Source organism: Camelus ferus, chromosome 1, assembly GCF_009834535.1.
Source record: "Camelus ferus isolate YT-003-E chromosome 1, BCGSAC_Cfer_1.0, whole genome shotgun sequence".
NCBI lineage: Eukaryota > Metazoa > Chordata > Mammalia > Artiodactyla > Camelidae > Camelus > Camelus ferus.
In genome coordinates this window covers 106,046,983-106,074,138 of record NC_045696.1, presented here as the reverse complement: position 1 = coordinate 106,074,138, position 27,156 = coordinate 106,046,983, and the positions used below count along the sequence as shown (strand labels likewise).

General features: G+C 34.1%; 1 protein-coding gene across 7 annotated transcripts in view; it reads right to left on the bottom strand.

Moving 5' to 3' along the window:
* CEP70 (centrosomal protein 70) overlaps positions 1 to 27,156 on the bottom strand; it is a 61,079-nt gene that overhangs the window by 26,649 nt on the left and 7,274 nt on the right. For 4 of the 7 annotated variants that reach the window (XM_014553054.2, XM_014553055.2, XM_014553052.2 and 1 more), the window contains exons 3-8: positions 18,482 to 18,607; positions 16,532 to 16,622; positions 16,282 to 16,405; positions 15,777 to 15,957; positions 6,592 to 6,761; positions 2,812 to 2,868 (exon numbers count right to left, since the gene is read on the bottom strand). In XM_014553054.2, the coding sequence (XP_014408540.2) occupies positions 2,812 to 2,868; positions 6,592 to 6,761; positions 15,777 to 15,957; positions 16,282 to 16,405; positions 16,532 to 16,622; positions 18,482 to 18,607 (749 nt within the window). Of the gene's footprint in view, positions 1 to 2,811; positions 2,869 to 6,591; positions 6,762 to 15,776; positions 15,958 to 16,281; positions 16,406 to 16,531; positions 16,623 to 18,481; positions 18,608 to 20,417; positions 20,514 to 27,156 lie in introns of all 7 variants that reach the window. The other 3 variants (XM_032487647.1, XM_032487656.1, XM_032487639.1) reach the window with 2 other exon arrangements.

Below are 27,156 nucleotides of genomic sequence, written 5' to 3'. Positions count from 1 at the left end.
TAGACCAGTGATGACAGGATTGTTAAGCAAAAAAGTAACTCCTTCCCCGAGACTTCTTATTCTCAACCCCAGATTTTTACTACAAATTCATGACAACCAAATTCACTACCACCACCCACAAGAGCCTCAATCCTTCTATTTAGTCAGAGAATCCCAGTCTGTACAACTTCAGAGGCAACGTCTCACACCATATTCTACACAAAAGATTTCAATGATGGCTATGCTAAATCTTCTCTACTCTTACTAAAAATCCCAAACTTTCTCTCTTCATCATCTAGACCAGTGGTCAGCAAATTGCTGCCTGTGGGCTACATCCAGCAGGTTTTTTATAATGCTATGGCATGCCAATTCATTTACTTATTGTGCATGGCGGATTTCGTGCTACAACAGCAGAGTTGAGTAGTTGTGAGAGACCACATAGACTAAAATGCCTAAAATACATACTGTTTGGCCCTTTTCAAGAAAAAGTTAACCAACTCCTAAATCTAGGTTAGAATTTACTAAAGACGTAGACCAAAGGTTGCAAATAATATTCAGTTTGGATCATATAATATTTTTTAGAGCATTGAGTTTTAATTGCAAATATTATAAATCTGATTTCTTATTTAAATCTAACCTTCTAGCTTCTCAAAAAAGCAGATCTAGACACAGTGGATTCACACTCCTGCATGGCATCAACCGGCTAGAGTGAGTAGTAACTTCTCCCTTAAGACAGATGGTACACAACTCCCCAATTTGCCACAGTCTGACCTACTTCACTCATTTTCATCATTTTCTTGATCCTGTGAGCATAACAGTTTGCAACCTCTCAAGCCACGAAATTCTTCATTTTCCCTCTCCTTACTCTTACATACTGAGATTGTTCATTTTAGTGTCAACTTGGTTAGGCTATGGTGCCCAACTACCTGATCAAACACCAGTCTAGATATTGCTGTGAGCTATTTTGTTTTTGATGTGACTAACATTTAAATCAACAGACTTTGAGTAAAGCAGACTACCCTTCATAATGTGGGTGCAATTAGTTAAAGGCCTTAAGAGTAAAGACTGAGACTTCCAAGAAAGGAGGTATTCTGCCTCCACGTTGCCTTCAACATCAACACTGCAACATCAACTCTTCCCTGGGTCTCCGGCCTGCAGGCTGGCCTCACAGATTTCAGACTTGCCAGCCTCATAATTGCATGAACCAAATATTTTAAAATAAATTTCTCTCTATATATAAATGTACATTCTAATGGCTCTGTTTCTCTTGAGAACCCTGACTAATACACATACCTACAAGCCCATCACCCACCTGTATCAAAGGAAAAAGAGCTTTCCTTCTTTCCAAGGCAAATGATGTCTCCTTGCTCATTTACAGCTTACTCTGGGTCCAGCATGTGAATGACTGCTCTCCACAGGTTACTACCTCTATTAATATACCAACAAATCCCCGAAAGTCCAGCCCAACTGCTTAATTACAGTGCCATAAAAAACTCTTCTCTTTTTATCTATGCTCTTTTGCTCATAGCATCCAAAATGTCCCAAATTTTGCTTATTCTTCAAGCTCAAGCACAATCCCCATCTGCTTTGTAAAGAGTCCTCTGGTTACTCCATCCAAAATGAATTTGTTCCTGTTATAATTTCCTGTATTACTTACTGTCTGTACAGTTTTTAGTAATTACTTTATTGTGACACATGTATTGTATTTTACAAGTCTCATATTATCTTTCTTAATTATTAATGGGTTTATATATACTCTCCCTTACTAGACTGCAAACTCCTAGAAGGTAAGAACCATGTCCAAAAATTTGTCCTGTCTCTGTATAACCTAACACCATGCCTACCATCAAAAACACAATTTCATTTGGGAATCAGAAAGTCCCTGAAGTTATCTGATATAACATTGCTTTCTGAATAGAATGAAGCAATGAGTTGCTCTATCATTAGCTGTTCTTGTCTTCCCTCTTTCCCTCTATCCTGCTGTCTTTTTTAAGAGTCCCCAAGGTGCTAGAAGGAATCAGCAACCAGTATAGCTCTGCCACTGGTCCTAATGAGTTTCTGGAGACTCATCACTCTTAGGGCAAGAATACTAGATAATGCACGCTTGATGAAAGCAGAGGATTTACCTGCTTTATTCTAGTGTGTCTATTTTTTCTGTTCAGTACCTAAAATAGAACATGGCAGAAAGTAGGTGCTCAAATAAATATTTGTTAAAAAGAACTATTCCATTTATAAACAATGAAAAAGAACAGCTACTGGTTTAATGACCTTATATTAAAGCACTTTAGATTATTTGGTCTTAGATATCTTTCAGCTATTTTAGGTTAGTCAAAGACCATTATTTAAAACTTTACCCTTATTTCTTTAATGAGAGGTGACAAGTGTGTTTAACGCTATATACCTGATTTTTCACTATGACATTTTATCTTTTCTCATATAAATCTGCATACTAATTAGGCTGTACTTTGGTAGGCAGCTAATTTAATCCTACACACCTTGTGGGTATACTCAGTAACTATCCAGTGGCTAGATGACATCAATAGAATAAATAGTAATACTTCAACAAAATTAAAAGTAAACACTATTTCTTCTGTAACTAACACTTTCGTGGTTAGTAAATATACATATTTTAATATAAACACAACAATATACTTTAACATAAGTAGTAAAATATAGTCTTGAAGAGCTTTAGAAAACAAGAAATTTGCAGTTATATATCAGATAGGTTATACATATACCAGGTCAAGTTTCAAAAGGCTATAAAAACTTTTAGTGTAATTCATGACTAGATAGATAATAACTTTATAAATGGTAATACAGGACTAGTCATACCTTTGTTTTTGAAATTTTCTAATTTTAGATTCATAGTAATCAATTAGACAAAGCAACCTAGAAAACAAGTAAGTTGAATTATTTTCAAACTGTGGTATTGGAACATTTACTATTCTTTCTATATAATTTTAAATGACAGTGATTAACATACAGGTTAACTAGCAAATCATAAAAAAATTTAAGTGATTTTTGCCAGAAGCAAGTATACTAAGCCATATATTTTATATTAACTTTAATGTATAGATTTTAAAATAACCAGAAACATTAAACATCAACATATTAAATGCATATTCTCCTTTTCCCAACAGTTCTTTCTCTAGCAATCACTCCCACAGAAGTATCTGCCCAAGGTTGTAACTCTAGAAGAACAAGGTTTTTCAAAGCACTATGATTTATGAGTGAAAACTCAGAAACAATCTAAACATCCTTTAATGAGGGAAAAGTTAAATAAATAATGGCACATCCATACTACAGAAGATGAAGCATTAGAAGAGATTATGTCAATCTGTACATTCTCATGAGAAGTGGATAAGGGAAAAAATTAATGTTGTATTGCCAAATGTATAGTATTACTCTATTTTTTGAAGAAATAATTCAATGTGAATCTATGTATGTGCTGAAAAAGAACTCTATGGGATCTTAACTGAGGGATAATACCACAATGTTGGGGACAGGGTTGGTTATCACACTGAATAGCTGGGGACAGAGCAAATGTTCACCATATGCAGATGCTAAAAGTTCATCAATCAACATGACAGCCCTACATATTGAAGACCTGTCCCACCCAAACAACACTCTTGTTATAAAACACTGGAAAGGACACAAACCAAACTGTTAAATGTGGTTACCTCTGGGATGTGGGAATTAGGAGGGGTAAGCAGGTCTATAACATTTTTCTTTACATATTTTCATATTATTTCAATTTTATAAGCATGTATTGCTTTTGTAATTCAAAAAATCCTCAAAAATAAAATAACACTATACTTTCACATATTATTATTTTTAAAGCAAGAATTTATACTATTTCCCTCCTATCTTGGAAAATTTACTCATCTATCTCTTTTTTCAGGGCTAATTCAACCAACTGTGCTTTTAATATCAAAACTTTCCAGATTATTCTTTCTCTTCAAATTTTCCTCATCCCAACACATACCAGCCTTCATATTATCCTGCAAATATGCTTTAATTTCCTTTATATACTTTCTAAGCCCTCTCACCCCTTACTCCCCCATCTTGCTACTATTCCACTGCTGTCTTTTTCCTGCAGGGCAAACTTCATTCATCCTGAAAGACTGTAACCTGCCACCTTCAACAAACTTTTGGAGAGGACTTATATGTCAAACCAGAAATTCTGAGCAAAAAGACAGTGGGAAGGCAAACACAAACTAACGAGGCAGCATGTAACACTTCTCACCACCTTCTCCTTTTGAGACACTCTTATTCCTTGGTTAGCCTGACATCCAAACATAACTCTTCTGCCTCTACTTTCTCTAAAATTGAAAAGTTTTCTGGAGTTAGGCCCTTCTAAGTGTAGGCTTGGTAGAGCGGAGAATCTCTAGGCCATTAGACAAATTCACACCTGAATGAGCTTGACTTCATGTGGCACTTGGCACGTTCTCTCGATGCTTCTCTCTCTCTCTTGCCCTCTCACCCACTCAAATTAGCTGTTTTTTGTTTCTGTTTTCATCCTTTCTCCTCCATCTCTCTCACTACATTTTTACTCCTGTTGTAATTAGCTCTTTCTTCCTTTTGTTCTTCCTTACTCCTATTTCTTTCTTTGCTTCTCTCCTCTTTTTATTTATTCATATCTACCTCCAACTATTTTTTGTTATTTAAATTATTTTTTATATTTTTATCCTTGCTCTTCCTTTAAAAAGATAAAAATTGTATATATGTGTATATGTATGTGTTATCTCTCAATTATCAAAACAATCTAGTTTTAACTTACATGTGACCTCATTTATTTTTATAGTAAAATAGAAATACCTAATTAGTAAAGATTCCCCAGTCCTTATGTAAACATGTAAAACTAGTTTAAATGTAATTAGTTTATACTATTAAGTGAAAAAAAAAACAAGCTACCTTTTATACAAAAAGGAGAAATATGAATATAATACCCATACCACTTATATTTGCTAAAATAACCCTGAACATTTAAAATTACCTATAGGGAGAAGTAAGAAATAAGGCTAAGGGGACAGGAGTGAAAACACAACTTCTTTGACTGTAAGTAATTATAGGTTTTAGAATTGTATAAATGTCTTACAGATTCAAAACTAAATATTTTAAAAAGCCAGCCCTAAAAACTAAAAATAAACTGAAGCAAATAAGCCTAACTGTATATTAATTTGGTGCTACAAACACAGAGAAAAGAAATATTTCAAGATATTTTGGAACACTAGATTTTGACTGTACGCACAGTGTAATACATTATTAATGTCAAAGATAACTGAAAAGAGAATTGTATTTCATTCAGTAGGTTACTGATACAGCAATTCCAGTATTATTATTTTAAAACTATTTTTATATATATAAGATAAAGCAAGTAACTAATTATGATATTATTCTTAGGAATAAGATTTTCAGTGTAAAAGAGTTACAAATGTAAAATCAAAGTTTAAATAAAAACCTGTAATGTTAACTTCAGTTGGAAAAAAATCATTACTGATTTGTTCTTCCTCAGATATATATAGTTCCTAACACTTGCCACTAAAAAGTCCTAAAATCAATGACAACATAATAATGGTAAGCAACCTCAGCACCCAAACTGTGCTCTAAAAACCATTCTGACAAAAAGGAACCAGAGTTCTTTTGAGAAATGTCTAATTAATTAACTTTAAATGTTTAGTGTTAGTTTTAACAAATACCAAACTTTATTCCTCAAAAGAGCTCTTAGGGCAAAAAAATGTACAGGATGTACCCTCTGCCTAAAAGTAAGAAATCTAACAAAGATTAATGAAGCTGAGTCAAAAGTATATAATACCAACATGAAAAACTTCTCACTGGCCAAAGACAGGACACTTTGATCATTTAAATCCCATGAGTTAATCATGACCGTTGAAAAAAGAAAGAGCCACAAACAAACAAAAACTCTTATTGCTTATCTTTGGAAATCATGGCACCAACTCCTTATTCTAAAAAGTGAGGATTAAAAGGAAAGAACTGAGCATTGCTCCCACATTCTGTTAACAAATCATATGGGGCAACCAAATAGCCTCTACTCAATAGGAAAGGTTCTTTTTTTATGGAAGAATTCCAGAAAAAAGAAAAAAAGGGATACCAGACTTGAAAACAATATTGCAAGATCATCAATGGATGAAACCATTAAATGAAATGATGATGGGAAATTTTACAGTGGAAGGATCAGATTGTTATTATTTAAACTCGTGAACAATCTTAGCAACCCTAAGAATAGGTCAACTAGACTTTACGTGTCTCCTGATATTTTATAATTAGAAGCATAAATTACCACCTGAGGTATTTTGCCAAAATCACTTGCATCTGAATTTAGCTCTATCTTCCAGTGTAGAGGAAATACAGGAGACAGAAAAGTAAGTTAAATGACATAATAAGGAAGCAAATAGACAAATCTAACATGTACTTCTCCAGGACAACTGACCAGTTTCTTCAAGTTAATAACATTAAAAAAAAAAAAAAAGCACAGAAGAGGGGAAGTAAGACTCCTCCATTTTAAGGGAAATATAAACCACATGCAAGATGAAATCTATTTTAAAAAAATAATGAATCTAGCTACATATCAATTTATGTAGCAAACATTACTGTCTATCCAAGACGGTATGAGGAACTCTTTTGCAGAGATAAGAAAACACTCTGTTTTGAGTGGCAATGCGCTCCTCTTCCTCCTTCGTTAATCTATAGATATCCTTTTGCAAAGAAGCAATAGTCTCTTGTTGCTCCATCCGTTTTTTCTTATAATGCTGACATTTTGCCTGTAAGAAATTTTTCAAAAAATATAATTACGATACGTACATCTAGTACATGCTGTCCTAACAATATTGTATACAAAGCCATCTTTACAGAGCTGCTTCTTTCAAGAACTTCAGTAGAACTGAAGAACTTGAGGCTGTTTTTAAATGGGTGCAAGCTCAAGGAATATTCGTATGTCTTAAATGTAAAAACTGTAACAAGTAAAATCAGTGTAAAATGGAAAAATATAGCTTATAACTGCATGCATTCAAGGTTTCATAATAAGTAAAAGAACTCAATCACCATAAAACTGATATAATTTTATGCATATGTTTAGAAGAAAATAACAATCAGGAAGGAACCAATATTAAGGATGTTAAAAAGAACCAAGCAAGAATTTAAGATTCTTAAGTGATCCATAATTCAGGATTTCAGATGGTTTAATCAGCTTAGATATTTACACAGTGTGGGATACTGTAAACTCACAGTTTAAGTCCCTAACTAGCAATTTATTAGGAAATAATACATACCCCAAGATTTATAGAAGGGAATATAAATCTTGACTACTCTCTTGTCTTCAGTGAAGTATCTACTGGCCTGCTTTCCCTTTATTCTACAGCTTCCATCCCTCAGTGTCCTTTGAGCTCATTATCAAGAGCACCATCATTGTTATTGTTAATACATTCTTATAAAGCTCAGTGAGAAACCCTATCCTATCTGGCTTGCACAACACTAAGACATACTACTTTCAGAAAAGGGTATCATTTCTAAGCACATGTTGACCTGCTCATAGTGTCAAGTTTGCTGAGACTTGGAGACTCTTATGGGAAAAAGAAGACTCAGCTTCTGGTACCATACCATCTCCCAGTAATCACCAGCTATATCCGGAATTGATTCTCTGCCTCAGCCCCACCATGGAAGCCAGGCAGGAGCTCTACAGCCAAGTGACTTGGGCCCCAGTTCCACCTCTATCTATAAGTTAGCCTAGAAACTAGTATAATTGAATTTTGCAGGTCACATGTAAAAGCAAAACACAAGAGTCAATTGTATCTCTCCTACGTCATTCTATGAGGCAACATTACCCAAATATCAAGACCAGACAAAACAAAAAGAGACCCACAAACCAATAGCCCTTAAACACTGATGCAAAAACTTAAAATATGAGCAAACCAAATTCAGCAGCATATTAAAGGATTATACACTATGACCAAGTGGGATTTATTCTTGGAAAGCAAGAATGGTTCAATATATGAAAACCAACATAATACATTACATTAACAGAAGGGGGGAAAATCCACATGATCATCTCACTTGATGCAGAGAAAGCATCTGACAAATTCTCCAATACCCCTTCATGATAAAAACACTCAGCATACAAGGAACAGGAGGAAACTATCTCATTTTAATAAAAGCCGTCTATGAAAAACCCACAGTGAACATCATACTCAACATTAAAAGACTGAAAGCCTCTCCTCTAATATCAGGAACCAGGCAAAGATGCCTGCATTCACCACTTCTATTCCACATAGTACTGGAAGTCCTAGCCAGAGCAATCAGGCAAGAAAAGAAATAAAAAACATAGAAATTGGAAAGGAAAAAGTAAAATTATCTCTATTTACAGATGATATGACATGCAGAAAACACTAAAGATTTCACCAAAAACACATATTAGAACAAATGAATTCAGCAAAGGATGAATTAACCAGGATACAAAGTCAACACACAAAAATCAATTCCATTTCTATACACTAATGATGAAAAATCCAGAAAGGAAATTAAGAAAACAATTACACTTATGATATCATTAAAAAGAATAAAATAAGAATAAACCAAGAAGGCAAAAGACTTATACACTGAATATTATAAAAGGCTGTTGAAGGAAACTGAAGATAAAAATAACTGGAAAGATATTCTGTGTTCATAGACTGGAAGACTTAATATTAAGATGTCAATACTACCCAAAGCACTCTACAGATTCAATGCAATCTCTATCAAAACCTCATGGACAATTTTTTTTGCAGAAACAGAAAAATCAATCCTAAAGTTCATATGGAATCTCAAGGGACCTCACAGAGTCAAAACAATCTTGAAAAAGAACAAAGTTAAAGTTCTCACACTTCCCGATTTCAAAGCTTACTACAAAGCTAAAGCAATCAAAACAGTGTGGCACTAGCATAAAAGACATATAAGCTAATGGAGTAGAACAGAAACCCCAGAAATAATCCTGTACATATGGTCAAGTTATTTTCAACAAGAGTGCCAAGACCATCCAGTAGGGAAAGAACAGGCTTTGTTCAACAAATAATGTTAGGGAAACTAGAAAGCTACATATAAAAAATGAAGTTGTACCCTTACCTTTAAACATATAAAATTAACTCAAAATGGGTCAAAGATCTAAATGTAAGAGCTAAAACTATAAAACTCTTAGAGGAAAACAGAAGGGCAAAAGCTTCATAAGATTGGATTTGGCAACTATTTTTTAGTTATGACACCAAAAGCATCAACAACAAAAGAAAATAAATAAATTTGACTTTATTAAAATTTAAAACTTCTTTGCATCAAAGGCATTATCAACAGAGTAAAATGATAATCTATGGAATGACAGAAAATATTTATAAATAATATATCTGATATGGAGTGAATAACCAGAAGAAATACAGAACTCCTACAACTCAACAAAAATATAAATCTGATTTTAAAATGGACAAAGGACTTGAATAGATGTTTCTTTAAAAAAAATACACGAATGGCCAATAAGCATATGAAAAGAGGCTCAACATCACTAACCATCAGGGAAATGCAAATTAAAATCACAAGATACCACTTCACACCCATTATGATGGCTACTATTAACAAAAACAAAACAAAAACAGAAAACAACAAGCGTGGGTAGGGATGTGGAGAAACTTGGAATCCTAGTGCGCTGCCAGTGGGAAAGTAAAATGGTACAGCCACTCTGGAAAACGGTATGGCAGTTCCTCAAAAAATTAAACATAAAATTACCATATGATCCAGCAATCCCACTTCTGGGTATACACCAAAGAGAACTGAAAGCAGGGACTTGAACAGATATTTGTACATCCATGTTCATAGTAGCATTATTCACAACAGCCAAAAGTGGAAACAACCCAAGTGCCTACTGATGGATGAATGAATAAATAAACAAAGTATGGTATATACACAGTTGGCTCTTTAATAATGCAGGGGGTTAGGGGCACCAAAACTCAGTGCAGTCGAAAACTCACATATAACTTAGAATTGGCCCTCAGTATCCACAGTTCCTCCACATCTGTAGATTCAACCAACTTCAATCATGAAGTACTGCAGTATTTACTACTGAAAAACCCACATATAAGCGGACATGCACAGTTCAAACCTGTGTTGTTCTAGGGTCAACTATACATAAAATAGAATATTATTCAGCCTTAAAAAGGAAATACTGACATGCTACAACATGGATGAATCTTGAACACATTATGCTAAATGAAATAAGCCAGTCACAAAAGGACAAATATGGTATGATTCCACTTATATGACATGTCTAGAGTAGTCAAATAGAGACAAAGTAGAATGGTGGTTGCCAGGAGCTGCAGTGAGTGAGGAATGGGGAGGTACTGTTTATTGAGTATAGAGTTTTAGTTGGGAAGATGAAAAAAGTATGCAGGTGGGTGTTGAGAATGGTTGCACAATAATGTGAATGTACTGCCACTAAACTATACAGTTAAAAATGGTAAATTTTATGTTAGTTATAATTTACCACAATAAAAGGGGGAGAATCAATTTCTCTATATATACTGGCTATGAACAACAAGAAATTGAAACAGAAAATACAAATATTTACAATACCGTCAAAAAAATATTAAACATTTAGAGACAAATTTAATGAAACATGTGGAAAACCAGTGCACCCCAAATTACTATACATAGCTTAGAAAAGTTAAGGAAGACCTAAACAAATGGAGAGATGCATCATGTTCATGGATCAGAACATTCAGTACTGTTAACATGCCAATTTTCTCCCCAAATGGATCTACATACATGATAAAATCCCACCAGGCTTTTTTTTTTTTTTTTGCAGAAATCAACAAGTGAATTAGAAAACTGACATGGAAATGTAAAGGATCTAAAATAGCCAACACAACATTGAAAAAGAACACAAGTAAAAGACTTGTAGTGCCTGATTTCAAGATTAACAGTAATCAAAGCACTGCGGTTCTGGCATAAAGACAGATACGTATTTAAATGGAACAGGACAATCCAGAAATAGACCCACACATATATAATTTGATTTTCACCAAAGATACAAAGGCAATCTGGTAGAGACAGGATAGTCTTTTTAACAAATAGTGGTGGAACAACTGGATATCATAACCTTGGGCTACACCTAGTTTTTTGGAAACGAATCAAAAAGCACAATCTATCTTTAAAAACTGGTAAGTTGAACTTCATCAAAATTAAGAACTTATGCTTCTTGAAAGACACTAAGAGAATGAAGACAAGTCACAGGCAGCATCTTAAAAAGTTAAATATATACTTACCATACAACTCAGCAATTCTAGTCTTAGGTATCTACCAAAGAGAAATGAAAGAATATGTCCACAGAAAGACTAACACAAATGTTGTAAGAGCTTTATCTGTAACAGCTAGAAATGGGAAACAAGTCAAATGTCCATCAATAGAAAAATCAACAAAGTGCATTATATCCATACAAAGAATAAACTAGTGATACATCCAATAACATGGACGAATCTTGAAATAATTATGTTGAGTGAAAGATAACCAATGATTCTGAGACAGAAAGAGTACAGTCATTTTGGAAAAGGATGGAGGGAACAGTCTTGAACAAGTGGGCTTGACAGGCTGGGTAAAACAAAGCACCTAAAGCCTTGGGCCTCTGAGACAAGACCCAGAGATCCACAGGAATAAAAGACTATCTCTGTTCCACTGATGTATGTATATACATAGTTTTCAAAGGACTAAAGTGGGACTATAAATTTACCACATAGCAGAATCGCCCAACTCCCAGTTCCCTGAAAGATACAGATAAAGGTCTGACACACATTCCTAAAATGTTTTTGCAGGAAGCGAATCCCCCAGATGAAAACTGCTGATTTCAAGCATGTAGATTTGAAACCGGGTTGATGATACTTGAAACATCATCTTGATGCCAACGAATCCAAGAACTGAGCACAAGCTGATCAGGCACTCTGCGGCCCCCTCCCTCACACTGCTTTTAAAACCTCTTGCCTGAAAGTCCTCAGGGAGTTGGCACTCTTCTCCGCCTTCTCCCTTGTGCACATGCTATCCTTTCAATAAAAAGCTCTGCTTGCCTAAGCATTCTGTGGAAGCGATATTCATCTCTACAATATTGCAGTCCAAGAATCTGGAGAGTGCCTGGTAAGAATTTTAATAGCCCAGGCCATCCTTCCTGTACCTCCTTCCTCCCTACCTAGATATCAGTTACCTAATCATGTATTAGGAATATCTTGCTGACTTTAGATCCATTTTCTCATTTGGCTCCAAGAAGCACTCAGTCTCATGGCTCTGTGTATATTTTAAAAAGCTAAAGTCAACAGAGTAATCCAACACAAAGTAAAAAACTGAAGCTAAAGAATTTGTGGAGACAAAGTGTATAAATGAGCTTGGTGGCTTTACATTGGGTGGTTTGTATAATACATAATAATTAGGCAGAGAATAAAGAATTAGATTTTTTCGCTGCTTTTTAAAAGTTTAAATAACAACAGGAAGGAAACATTGTGTTATTTCAATTTTCAGTAGTAAATAAATGTGTGGAGAGAATAAAAATATGGAACTGAAATATACAACAATAAATAAGTTGGAGAATGGTTAAATTGTTTTATGATTGTTACACTGTCATAGAATAAGGCAAAAACTATAATGTAACATTAAATTTTAAGAAGTCAAGAATGCATATTTTAATCTTTGAGGTAACCACTAAAAGAACAGTAAAAATCAGCTTCCTGATCCATACATTTCCTATAAAGAAAGAAGAGGGACAACTACATCCTGATACTGATGGTGTGACTTAAAACTAAAATTATCTGCTTAGAACTTTAGAGGACCGAGCAGTTTATCAAACTACATCCCAATAAGCTAATACACTAGCCTATGTTCAGAAAAAGGGAAACTGCTCCACAGAACACAGAAACTGCAAATACATTGTTGTCTTTTGGTTTCTGCATTTCCCCAGCAATCTCTCAATAGCAGTCTTTCAAAATACTGTTGTCAAACATCTGTGGATTTCCTTCATCTCTTTGTCACATACATACAAAATCAGTGTTTCCTTTCTCTCAATGGCAAAATACACAGCACTAAACCATTCTAAAATTAGAAACAAGTGTACACCAAAAAAAAAAAAAGAAGAAGAAGAAGAAGAAGAATGTGCCTCAAACTGTGAAATAATTATTCTCCAGGAGCACTTCAATCTTCCCCAAAAAAGCACAGATTGACTAGAAACAGAATATATGACGACTAGTCTATAATAGAATGGGACAATCGAACAACATTGAGGGGCAGCAATTCCTTGGGTTTGTCAGTTTCTGTTGACATGCTATAAAAACTACCCTTTAGGGACTTAAAAAACAAAAAAGCAAGCAATTTCAATTGACCAGATTAGCATAGACACCTTCCCCAACACCAAGTTTCCACACCCCAATCCTAATTCTGTCTGCCCCCAATGATAGACTGAAACATGAGACCTCCTCTGTACCAGTTTACAAGTTATGTAACACATCTCTGGGACCTGAAACAAAAAGTTAATGGCCCATAACTCATTTATATTAGACAGAACCACCTGACAGGAAATATATGCCACTCCACTCAAGTCACCCTTACCAACGAATCCTCAAGTATCTGTTCTTTGAATTGCCTAAAACTCTGGTAAATTTACAAGTCTTATATTTTAATAATTTGACTCTGTGATTATTTATATATAACAACCTCTTTATATCTTAATAATTTGACTCTTTGGTTATTTATATATGAATCTCTTTGAAAAAATAAATATCTTCCTTAAAAAAGAACAGTGATCTAACCCCTAGCCCTCAGCTACCTCTGTCAGCACCACCTGATGGCTGCTTTTCTCACGTTAGCAGGTTGATGAATTAAAGAGCTTCAGGTTTCCACACGCCCTGTATCTGAGAGCAAGGTCAAAATCAAATATATACAGAAATATTTCCAAAATCCCCCTCTGTGTAGAGAGATTTTAGAACGTACCACTGATGAGGAGAGCAGTCTAACAAAGCAAACCTAAAAGTGTAAAGTTCTAACAGTAGAGGATTTTGTTGACAGATGAATAACAGAAACAGACTTGGCCATCAAAGAATGACAGTGTCTTCTCTGAAGCTGTGATCAACACCAGCAGGTGCACCATTGGCCACCCCAAATTGGCAGCCTAAATGAGGGCAGAACACCAACGGCCTGTGGTCTCACATCAGAACCCCCAAGTATCTCTTGTTGATTCTCTCTGACCTTGGAATTTATATTAACTCATCAGATCCTTCTGATGCTGCCAGCATAAACTGAGGGGATGTCTAGACCCTGCCTGATGAGTACTGGTCCCTTTTAGGCAGGCTAAACACCCTGTGTGCAGTAAGTACATATAGCGTTGTGACAACAAAAAAATTTCAAAATAAGGACTTAATATTTATAATGATATAATGTTTCTAAGTATTTGTAATGTCTTACACAACAAAACACTGGTTATCACTACAAGAGGTTTGTTTCTTTTAATCACAAAAACACCCAAGTTTTAAAATAAGGGTTTTTTAAAATTAGGAAATTAAGTATTCAATGTTATAATATTGCTATTTCTATAAAAAGAAAAGTAACAAAACTTAAAATCACAAAGTATATTCCATACAAACCTTATGTATTTAACTCAATAACTCAAATATTTATTGAGCATCTACAACTAATAATAAAGCAAACACTTTTTTAGCCTGAAACAAAACAGAGAAAAATATTTGCCATCATGGAGCTTGCATTCTAACACAGGGAGATATACAAACAAAACAAAGTATGTTAGTATGTTACATGGTGGTGAGAACTATGGATAAAACATAAAGCAGGGAAGGCAATACGATATGTGAGGGACAGGACTGCCAATTGTAAGTAAAGTAGTCAAAAAAGGAATCCCTGAGAGATGGTAATGTGACAACTGAGTAAGTAGAGAGTAAACACACCATGAAGCTATTTTTAAAAAGCATGCATAGCAAAGAAAAAAGGAAGAACAAAATGCACTAAGTCCCTGAGATGAGACTGTTCCAGAAAAATGTTCAATGAAAAGCAAGAAAGGCAGTGTGGCTGGAGTAGAATAAGCAAGAGGTACAGTAGAGTAGATGAAGCCAGAAGGTAACACAGGGCCAGATCATGTAGGACCTGGTAAGCCATGGTGAGACTTATGGATTTTCCTCTTTAAAAAAAAAAAAGGAAAGTCATTGGAATGTTTTGAGCTACTATGTTGAGAGCAAGTTAAAAAAAAGGAAGGGTGGAAGTAGCAAAACCAAGAGAGAAGCAGGAAAGAAATGAAGGTGACTTGGACCTGAGTAGAGACTAAAAGAAGAAAGTCTGGGGAGGAAATTCAGGAACTCAGTTTCAGACATGCAAAAAAGTTCTAGGTGCCTATTGGATGTCCAGTGGAGACATCAAGTAGCAAGTAGGATGTGAGTCTGGAATTGAGGGAAGAGGTCTGGGCTATTAGATTAAAAGATGCTGTGAATTTGCAAGAGAGTGAGAATATACAAGAAAGAAAAAAGGTCTAAGGAATGAGTCTGGGAATCCCAACACTAAGAGGTTAGGAGGAAGAGAACTAGCAAAGGAATTCAAGAATAACCAGTGAGGCTGGAGGAAAACCAGGAGAGAGGATGTTCTGGAAACCAAGCAAAGAAAGAATCTCAAGGCAGCAACAATGACAGGTCAAGTAAGAAAAGGAGAATTGAACTAAGCACACAGAAGTCACGTGGGACCTTGATGAGCCGTTTTAACACTGTTTTGTAAGAAAATGTAAAACCCAGTACCTGTAAAGCTTTTTGCTCCTTTTGAAGTTCTTTTATTTTATTCTGTTGTTGGCAAACCCTACTTAGGGATTCATCCTCCATTTCACCAATTTTGGATTTCACACTCTCCATAATTTGTTCCAAGTCATTAGCTCGTTGTTCCTGATCTGCTGCTCGGCTTTTTTCTATCTGAAGTTCATTTCTAATAACAGACACATAACCCTTCCCTTAGTAATCAAATCATAACAACAAACATATCCATCTAACAACATAATGAGTTTCTAAAATATCTTTGCATTCTTAAAATTTCTGTCTTATAACACAAACCAATAGAAAAAATATATGGTTACCATTACACGTCTAAGCTAAGCTACTACCAAAAGATTTATCTATTAAAATATCTTAATTTAATATTTAATCAAGATGGAAAATTAAATGTCAAGATTTTTTTTCAAGGGAATTATGTTTAGAATGCATACTACTTGTATACAAACAATTCAAAAGAGATTCTTTTCCATTTTCTTACTTAAGCTGTTCATTAGTTTCTATGAGCTCCCGGATCATGTTCTGTTGACGTGATGTTTCTTCCACCAAAGTTTTTAAATTCTCCCTCATCCTTTGTGATGACTGTTTATCAAAAATGATGAGATCTACATTTTAAAAAATGTAATACACAGAGTAAAAATAAAGGTAAAGGAAAAAAATTTAAGATAAAAAATTTTTAAAGGAAAAAAGAAGCTTTTTATTAATAAGGAGCAAGAATAGGATCTGATTACCTTTCAGATCTGTTCTTTTGACTAGAGATAAAGGTTTTAAGCCATGCACCATCAACAGCACATTTATGTTTTCCCATTCTGCTTCTTCCTGCTACAATTACACAGAGAAAAAGATCAACTTGAAGATATAAAGTAAAGAAATACCCTCTTGTATATAATTTCCTTTGTTTTCAGAATAACAGAACTTTCTCTAAAAGCTTTAATATGAATTTTTATGCCCATATAATGGTTAAAATTAAAACAAATTTGTTTTTAACAAAATTAGCAGACTAAAAAGAATGAAAATAAGCATAAATAATTAATTATATAATTTCAGAATACTCACTTATAGGGCTTAATGGATAAATTTAAACAAAAAAAAGAACAAAAACTTGTAATTTCAGTGAACCAAACAGATCTCAGGTTTTTGATGTAACTGAACAAGACTGGGCCCCACTCAAAATAAAAAGCTGCAAATTAGATTATGTTAATGAATAGTAAAGAAAGGGTGAGTCACTCAGGAACAAGTGTCACTTTAACACTGCCTGGGGTCACAACGAAATCAAACATTTGCCTGGTTGGAGCCAATAATTTAGATAGTTTCCTGTAATAATGGACAAGGCCTAACTATGAAAAGAGTCTGTTCATCAAGGTAACTGATTCTAGTAGAATCACTCTGAAAGACACTCTTTAAGTTTTGTATCCCTGATTCTAAACATGTATTTACACTATAAACCTGAGAAGGGAACTCTAACTCACTAGGTTAAATAAATAAAAACCTAACAAGGAAGAAAATAAGGACATAAAATACTTAGATTAGAATAGAAATATATATGATTTTTTAATGACACATTTAAATCCACCATACTAATAGTTTTATAATGGGCTCAATGTAAGTACAACGATCAATTTTGAAATCACTGTGGGAGGGATTTTGTGTGCTTTTTAAAATACTTTATGTATCTTGTATAGTATATTTGTGAAAAGGTAATTTGAGTGAATTTTTAATCTATTTAAATGTTTGAAAAAATTTACACAATACATTTTTATGACTGTACAGTATATAAATATTATAATAGCTTTAAGGTTTAATAATTTAGACTACTTTTGAAAGTACAAATAAAAGTATTGCTTTCCACATCCAAATGCCCCTCAGATAGTAAAAAAATCTACCAAGATAGATAAGCAACACAGATACACTGTATAGCAACAGAATCAGCCATTATCGTGTAATAACTTTTAATGAAGTATAATCTGTAAAAATATTCACTATGCTGTACACCTGAAACTAATATAATACTATAAATCAATTATACTTCAATTAAAAAAACTATCAAGACAAAACAAACTATTCAGATGACTGTGACTCACAGCATCAAACAAATCTTTTGATTGCTGACTTCTTCTTTATCCAGTCTATAATTCTCCTCCCTCCCTTGTTTTCCCTTATTTATGTCGTCAAGTCACAAAGATTAATAATATAGAAGTAAAATTACTGCTGGTATCTGTTTTAGAAGCCAAAAGCTCTGTGTGGGTATCTAAGTGGATGTCTACTATGACTCATAAAAACAAAATGCTCTGTAAATAATAATGGCATGCGTTATGAATGACCAAATGATACATATTGTTCCCTGATAACTCTTTTAAGAGAGAGTAACATAACTGTTTGCAAATTCTGAAAATAGTTGAGAATGGCATTTTACAAAGTATGTACTCCAGAACACCAGGCTAATGAAACATTCATCAGATTAGTGCTAAATAAGTAGGAAATACTCTATATTAAAGCCTCCTTTTGGAGACTGACAGTATTGTGAAGTCTTATACTAACATCATTCAATAATCTTTAAACCATCATTTTCCAAAATGATTTTACTAAAGAAGCCTCTTAAAGTAAGACTGTTCACATTTGTAGGTGTGGCACTCTTTGACATATACTTTGAGAAACAGTGGCTTCAACTATCTGAAGTTTACCTGTTTTTCAGTCATGAGTCTGTCTGATGATTTGCTGGATTCCTGGGCTTTAGGGGCTGCTGTAGATATAGTTTCTTTTGTAGAGTCAAAAGAAGTAGGGATTGGCAATAAAAAACTGTAACTTGCCTAAATTAAAAAAGAGAAAAGTACAAAAGGTGTTAAAAGAAAATTATTATTTAAAGGAACCTACTATTCTTGGGCAATTAAAGCATTCCTAAGTCAAAACTTTTACAACTTCTAAGAAAACTGATTTTAAGAATGATTAGAATAAACTCTATCTTATAATGTTCTCCTCTAGAAAGAAAACATGGAGTTTTACACACATACACACAAAGAAAACTATTTGTTTTAACTAGATAATGTGAAAAGCAGGCTATGCTAATAAACTAACTTATTTTTTGGAAGCTGCTTCCCAAAATACTAAAAGAATTGTGTCCAACGCAAAGGTACAGAACAGTCCAACAATTCACTGGACTAACTCCAAGGGTGAATGGACTGGCATATTCTTAGGTGGTCTTTACTTCTAAGCAGATCAGAAGCCAGCAACAAAGGATTCTGATTCAGTCCACCCTACCATCACTTGCTCTTGTTGCCTAAGACTGTGATTCTACAGGAAAAAATTTCCTTGGATTCTGATATCTAATTCCTCCTTTTCAGAGGTACAATCACACACACACATTCCCACACACATTCATTAGCATCATGTAATCTTAGAGCTTGAGAGAACTTTGGAAATTGTTTAATCCAAAATCTCTAGCTGTCCACGCCTGACAGGAGAGAGTGATGGGAGAACCATACCAATATGTCAGGTGCCATAAGCATCTGAGACCCAGAGAAACAAAATGATCTTCCCAGGATTTGTTAGCAGTTCAGCATTTCTTGCAAAGAACCCTCTGTCCTTCCACATCTGCTTTAGATAGTAAAATCCAACTAAACAATTTACTAGTCACCAATACTTCATTTTCAGCTAAACCTGGTGACATGTTACAAATTCTCAAATTCTGTCATTTTTGCTGCTTGACATCATAGAGTACTCTCTCCTCTTTAAACTCTGGACTCCTTCAACAGCTCAATCATCACCATGCTTATCCCTCCCACTTGTATTTTAAATTAAGATACTTTGGGAATATTAGTCAACTTCAGTAACTACCACTTTTTAGCTAGTTTTTACACTTTTCTTTATAGAGAAATTCTCAAAAATGCACAAAAGTAGAGAAAGAGTACAAGAACCCATGTATTCATTACTCTAGTTTCAAGGATAACCAACTTTTTTCTGTACTTCTTTCATTTCTTCCTCACCCACTTACTGCTTCAGTATACATCTCTAACAAACAGACTCTTTTTAAATGTAACTTCAATACCATTGTCACATCTGATGAAATCAACAATTCCTTACTAATCACTAATATTTAGTCCATGCTCAAATTTTTTCCCCAAATCAGGATCCAAACAAGTTCCACATATAGCACTCTTAAATTTCTTTTAATTTGAAAGTCTCACTTGCTTATCTCCACACTTCTTTTTTTCAAACCTGCCATTTATGTGTTGAAGGCCATTTGTCTTACAGAATAACTGACATTTCAGTTGGGCTTATTGTATTCTTACCATTTAACATATTTCTCCATCCCCTACTTCCTGTAAACTGATTACATTCAGAGGTTTTATTAAATCAGGTTCAGTATTATTTGCCAAGAATACTTCAGAGGTGATGCTGTGTTCTTCCTACTACTACTACCATCAGGAGTCAGTCAGAGTTGGGAAGAAAATGCCTGTAGACCAGACATAAGGTAGGCATATATCAATGTAATAGACTCTTCTTGTATTCTGACAATCTCCCTAACAGCCACACGAGGCCTCTTTCAAATCTTCAAAGTGTCATCTTCCTCTAGGTTCTAGGCCTAAGCACTCTTATCCTCTTCACTTAGTTAACTCCTACCTGATTTTCAGATCTTGACTCAAATTTCCTTCTTCAGGGAAATCTCCCCTGGTCCCATGACTAGATGAGGTCCTCTTGTTATATGATCTTATAGCACTATAAAGAGTAAAGTATGAAGGTTTAGAGCTCAGAGTCAGGTGACCTGAGTGACTATCAGCTTAACTATTTATTAAACTCTGTGATATGGAAAAACTCATTAACATCTTTGATCCTTGGTTTCTACATTTGCAAAACAGAAAACATACTAATACCTATATCTCATAGGCTGAATTAAGTCAGACAACACACAAAAAGTATTTGGAACAAGTAACTGGCACATAGAAACTTATAGATGATTGGTAGTCATTGCTATATATGTAAGTATGCTAAACAAAATAGATCTTACCTAATCAATCATACCATTGTACACTATCTTGGACTTTATCTACAAATTACTCAGCTAATTATCTGATACAAGTTTTTTACATGAATTCATCTAGATAAGACTAAATTCCATGAGATCAGTAGACTAAGTTCCATGATCACTTTTTGGTAATACTAGGGTAGGTAACTCTGCCTCTAAAGGACAATGAAGAAAGCTGAATAAAAATGTTTAAAAATGTTTTCTTCTTATAAGCATTAAAGAAATAACAAGATAATGACATTACCAAGGGGAAAAAAAAATCAAGATGAAAACTCACTTTTTTCCCTGAAGGCATCTGCCAAATTCAAAGGAAGAGCAATGAAAATAAATGCTACAAATCAAAGCCACCTCTCTACTCCCATTTGAAGTTGTTACCTTGAAAGGCTATAATTCTCAGGACTGGGTGAACCAGAAGTAAACCTCTCCCACAAACTGAAACCTGGCTTCCTCTCCTCTGAGTCATTTCAGTATCTCAAGAAGGTCCAAAATTAATAGTGCTTCCATTTATTTACCAATTTTCAAGAAAATGAGTTGGTTCCTTATCTTCTGAAGACAATTCTTTTTAAAAAATCTAGTACCAGTATGAGGCCATGAATTTAAATGTATTTTATGAGTGTCAGTTCATTGCAATTATTATATAATATTATTGAAGCTCATGTGGTTATCTTTGACTGGTGGGAACCTATTCAAATCTATCCTTTTGATACGATCCTACTAGTCTTTAATAGCTTCCTTGTTGTCTGATATCTTGAAACAGCTCTGTCCCAAATCTGAAATCATCCATTTCTTCACATTCAGGAGGAGAGGATTCTGGGAAGATGGCAGAGTAGGAAGCACCAGGAATGCGTCTCCCTGCCTAGAAAACAATTGCACTGGCAGAATCTGTCTCATGTTAACTATTTTAGAACTCTAAGTCTATTAAGGCTTGCAAATTCCAGGGAAGGCTTAGATGATAATTTGTGGTTAATTTCAGTCAATTCAGCACTCAGCACTTACCCGTTCCCCATCCTCAGTCTTAAGGCAGGCAGCTATGCACAGTGTACCAGGAGCAGCTTGCACCCAGTCTGTGTGAGTCAGGGTGGGCAAAAAGGACTCTTACCCAAATATCTCGATTCTGTGATCTGATCACTGATTGCTGCTTCTGATATCAGAGGAGCAAAGAGGCAGGGGTCTTGTACTTCCTCCCATTGTTATAAGCCCCTTCCAATTCTGGCTAAAGTGATTTCCAGGGAATTTAAATGGCCATTGTCCTTTTCTTCCCCTCTTTGCTTTTCTCTTTTTCCTCTTTTGGGAGACAAATATTAAAAACTAGGACATTCAAAAGTAAATGCAAAAAATAAAAAATAAAAGCAAATGCATTTGTGGGGAATTAGAAAGTAACTGCATATGCCCACAGAAAGGTACAAGCTAAAAAAGACCTTCAGTTTATACCTCACACTGATCCTCAGCACAGAGACAACCACAACAGTTTAAAACAAACAAACAGAAACAAAACCCAGCAAACCTTGGCAAAGGAGGAGAATCTGATTTCTAGAGATACCATATTATTAGATTCAAATGTCCAGTTTTCAACAAAAAGTAACAAGGCATAGAAAGAATTAGGAAAGTATGACCCATTCAAAGGAAAAAAACAAATCAACAAACTGTTCCTAAAAAAAAAGACTTGACAGCAGATTTACTAGACAAAGATTGTAAAACAGCCATCTTAAAGATATTCAAAAGACTGAAGGAAGGTGTGGAGAAAAATCAAGAGAACAATACATGAACAAAATGGGAATATCAATAAAGAAAGACAGAAAACCTAAAAAGAAATGAAAAATTCTGGAGTTGAAAAGTACAACAACTGAAATGAACATCTCACTAAAGGCATTCAAAGGCAGATTTGAGCATACAAAAGAAAGAATCAGTAAATCTGAAGACAGGACAATGGAAATTATCAAGTCTAAGAAACAGAAAAAAAAAATTAATGGAACAGAAAGAAAAAAATTGAAGAGTGAACAGTGCCTAAAGGACCTATGAGACATCATCAAGTGGGCCAATATATGACTTGTGGGAGTCCAAGAAGGAGAAAAGGAAGAAAGAGTGGCAGAGAGGCTATTTCAAGAAATGATGGCTGAAAATTTCCCAAATTTGTTGAAAGATATGAATATATACATTCAAGAAGCTTGATAAACTCAAAGAGACCTACACCAAGAACTATTATAAGTAAACCTTTGAAAGACACACAAAGAGAGAATCTTGAAAACAGCAAGTGAAAAGTGACCCAACACATATAAGGAATCACCAATAAGATTACCAGCAGATTTCTCAACAGAAATTTTGGAGACCAGAAGGTAGTGAGATGAAATATTCAAAGTGCTAAAAGAAAGAAACTGTCAATCAAGAATCCTACATCTGGCAAAACTATTCTTCAAAAGTGAGGAAAAAATTAAGACATTCCCAGATAAACAAAAGCTGAAGGAGTTTGTTACCATTAGACCTGCCGTACAAGAAATACTAAAGGAGTCCTGCAGGTTGAAATGAAAGGACACTAGACAGTAAATCAAAGCCATATGAAAATAAGCTTAAGATACCAATACAAGTAAATGTCATGGCAAATAAATGGGCAATTATCAAAGGTAGCTACTAACATTACAACAAAGATCTGTAAGTCCCACTTTTTGTTTTCTACATGATTTAATAAACAGATAATTGTTTAAAAAGCAATCATTAGTCTAAAAGCTAACATTTTTTTAACTTTGGTTTATAACATTACATCTCATTCTCTACCTAATTTAAGAGACTAAATTCATTTAAAAGAATTATTAATTTATGGTTTTGGGAACACATGTATAAAGACATAATTGTACAACAGTGACAACTGAAAGAGGTGAGGGTGGAGCTGTAAAGGAGCAGTTTTTGTTATTTAAGTTAAGCTGTTATAAATTCAAACTTGAGTGTTATAATTTTACAATGTTAAATGTAATCCCCATGGTAACCACAGAGAAAATAGTGATAGAAATATACACACACAAAAAAAAGTAAAGAGAAATATTTCACCACATAAAAAAAATCAACTAAACACAAAAGAATACAGGAAATAAACAAAAATGCCATAAGATTTTATGAAAAACAACAAAATGACAGAAGTCAGTCCCTACCTATCAGTAATCACTTCAAATGTACATGGATTAAACTCTTGACAGATTGTCAGAATGAATTTTTTAAAAATATGAGGCAATTATGTGTGTTTAACACAGACCCCCTTTGGGTCCAAAGACACAAAGAGGTTGAAAGTGAAAGGATGGTAAAAAATATTACATGAAAATAATAACCAAAAGAAAGCAAGGGTGGCTATATTAGTATGAGTTTTAAAAAGTTTACTAGAGACAACAAGGACATTACATATTAATAAAAGATTAATACAGCAAGAATATGTAACAATTATAATACTTACGCACTTAACAACCAAAACATATGAAGCAAAAACTGAAAGAACTGAAGGAAGAAACAGTTCTACAATAATAGTTGGAGACTTTAACACTCCATTCTCAATAATAGAACAATCAGACAGAAGTAATGAAACAGAGTATTTGACACAATTAAACCAACCAGATCTAACAGATTTATAAAGAACAGTCTACCCAACAACAGAATACAGTCTTCCAAGGGTGCAGGGGACATTTTCCAGGACAGACCATGTGTTAAGCCACAAATTAAGTCATAATAGATTTTAAAAGATAGATTTCATACAAAGTACATTCTCTGACCACAAAGGGATGAAGTTAGAAATCAGGAACATAAGTTAAACAAAAATTCATAAATTTATGGAAATTAAACAACACACTTCTAAAATAATCAACAGATGAAAGAAGAAATCACAAAAGAAATTAGAAAATACTTAGAGATGAATGAAAATGACAACACAACATACCAAAACTTATGGGACACAGTGAAAGCAGTGCTAAGGGTGAAATTTAGTTATCAGTTTACATTAAAAAACATGAAAGATCTCAAATTAGCAACCTAATTTTACTACTCAGGAACTAGAAAAAGAACAAACTAAACCCAAAGCTAGCAAAAGGAAGAAAATAATGAAGATTAATTAGAGCAGAAATAAAGGAAATAGATGATAGGAAAGCAACAGAGAAAGTCAATGAAATAAAGATATCTGAAAAGATCAACAAAACTGACAAGTACTTAGGTAATGGAGAGGAAAAAAGGCAACACTCAAATTATTAAAATCGGAAATGAAAGTGGGGACATTATAAAAAAGTATAAGAGAGTACTATGAACAACTGCTTGCCAACAAATTAGATAACCAAAATGAAATTAAATGGACAAATTCCTAGAAATGCAAAACCTACTAGCACTAAATGACAAAAAAAAAACCACAGAAAAACTTAGTACACCTGTCACTAGTAATAAGACTGAATCAGTAATCAAAAAACTCCCAATTATAAAAAAGCCTTGGACCTGGTGGCTTCATTGAGGAATTCCACCAAACATTTAAAGAACTACTAACAATCCTTCTCAAACATTTACAAAAAATTAAAGAGGAGGGAACACTTCCTAACTTATTCTTGGAGGCCAGCATCACCCTAACATCAAAGCAACACAAAGACAATACAAGAAAACTAAAGACCAATATTCCTTATAAACATTGATGCAAAAATCCTCAACAAAATACTAGCAAACCAAACTCAGCAGCATATTAAAATGATGTCCAAGTGAGAATTATACCTGGAACGCAGGAATAAGCATATGAAAAGCAATCAATGTAATATATATTAATGGAATGACAAAAAAAAACACATGATCATCTCAATTGATGCAGAAAAAGCATCTGACAAAAACCAACATCCTTTTGTTTTTGGTTTTCTTTACTTTTTTTTTGAGTTATAGTCATTTTACAATGTTGTGTCAAATTCCAGCGTAGAGCATAATTTTTCAGTTATACATGAACATACATATATTCATTGTCACATTTTTCACTGTGAGCTACCACAAGATCTTGTATATATTTCCCTGTGCTATATCGTATAATCTTGTTCATCTATTCTACATATGCCTGTCAGTATCTACAAATTTTGAACTCCCAGTCTATCCCTTCCCACCACCCTCCTTGGCAACCACAAGTTTGTATTCTATGTCTGTAAGTCTGTTTCTGTTTTGTATTTACGTTCTTTTTTTTTTTTTTTTTTTTTTTAGATTCCACATATAAGTGATCTCATATGGTATTTTTCTTTCTCTTTCTGGCTTACTTCACTTAGAATGACATTCTCCAGGAACATCCATGTTGCTGCAAATGGCATTATTTGTCATTTTTATGGCTGAATAGTATTCCATTGTATAAATATATCACAACTTCTTTATCCAGTCATCTGCTGATGGACATTTAGGCTATTTCCATGTCTTGGCTATTGTAAATAGTGCTGCTATGAACATTGGGGTGCAGGTGTCTTTTTGAAGTAAGGTTCCTTCTAGATATACCAACACCCTTTTGTGATCAAAGACACTCAACAAACCAGGAATAAAAGGAAACTACCTCAACAAAGTAAAAGCCGCATATGAAAAATCTACAGTGAACATCATACTCAATGGTGAAAGACTGAAAGTTTTCCCTCTAAGAATGAGGAACAAGACAAGGATGTCCACATTAGCCACTTCCATTCCACATGGACTTGGAAGTTCTCACCAAGAATTTAAGCAAGAAAGAGAAATAAAAGGCATCCAAATTAGAAAAGAAATACAACTATCTAACTACAGATATGATTTCATGCAGAAAACCCTAAGAAACCCCCCACACACACAAAATGTTAGAATTAGTGAATTCAGCAATGTAGCAGGATACAAAAATCAACACATAAAAATTAGTTGCATTTCTATACACTAACAATGAAAAATCCTAAAAGGAAATTAAGAAAATAACTCCATTTACAATAGCATTAAAAAAGAATTTGTTTAGGGTTTTTTTTTTCTTTGTGGGGGAAAACAATTAGGTTATTTATTTTACTGGAGGTACTGGGGATTGAACCCAAGACCTCCTGCATACTAAGCACATGCTCTATCTACCACTTGAGCTATGCTCTCCCCACCAAAAAAAAAAAAAAAAGAAAAAGAAAAAAGAAAACAATTAGGAGTAAACTTAACCAAGGAGGTTCATCTTGTACAATGAAAACCACAAAACATTACTCAGAGAAATTAAGAAGACATAAATATATGGAAACAGATCTTATATACATGGATCATAAGATTTAATATTAAAATGTCAATATTACCCAAAGAAATCTACAGATTTAATGCAATCCTTATCAAAATTCTAATGACATTTTTGCAGAAATTGAAAACCCATCC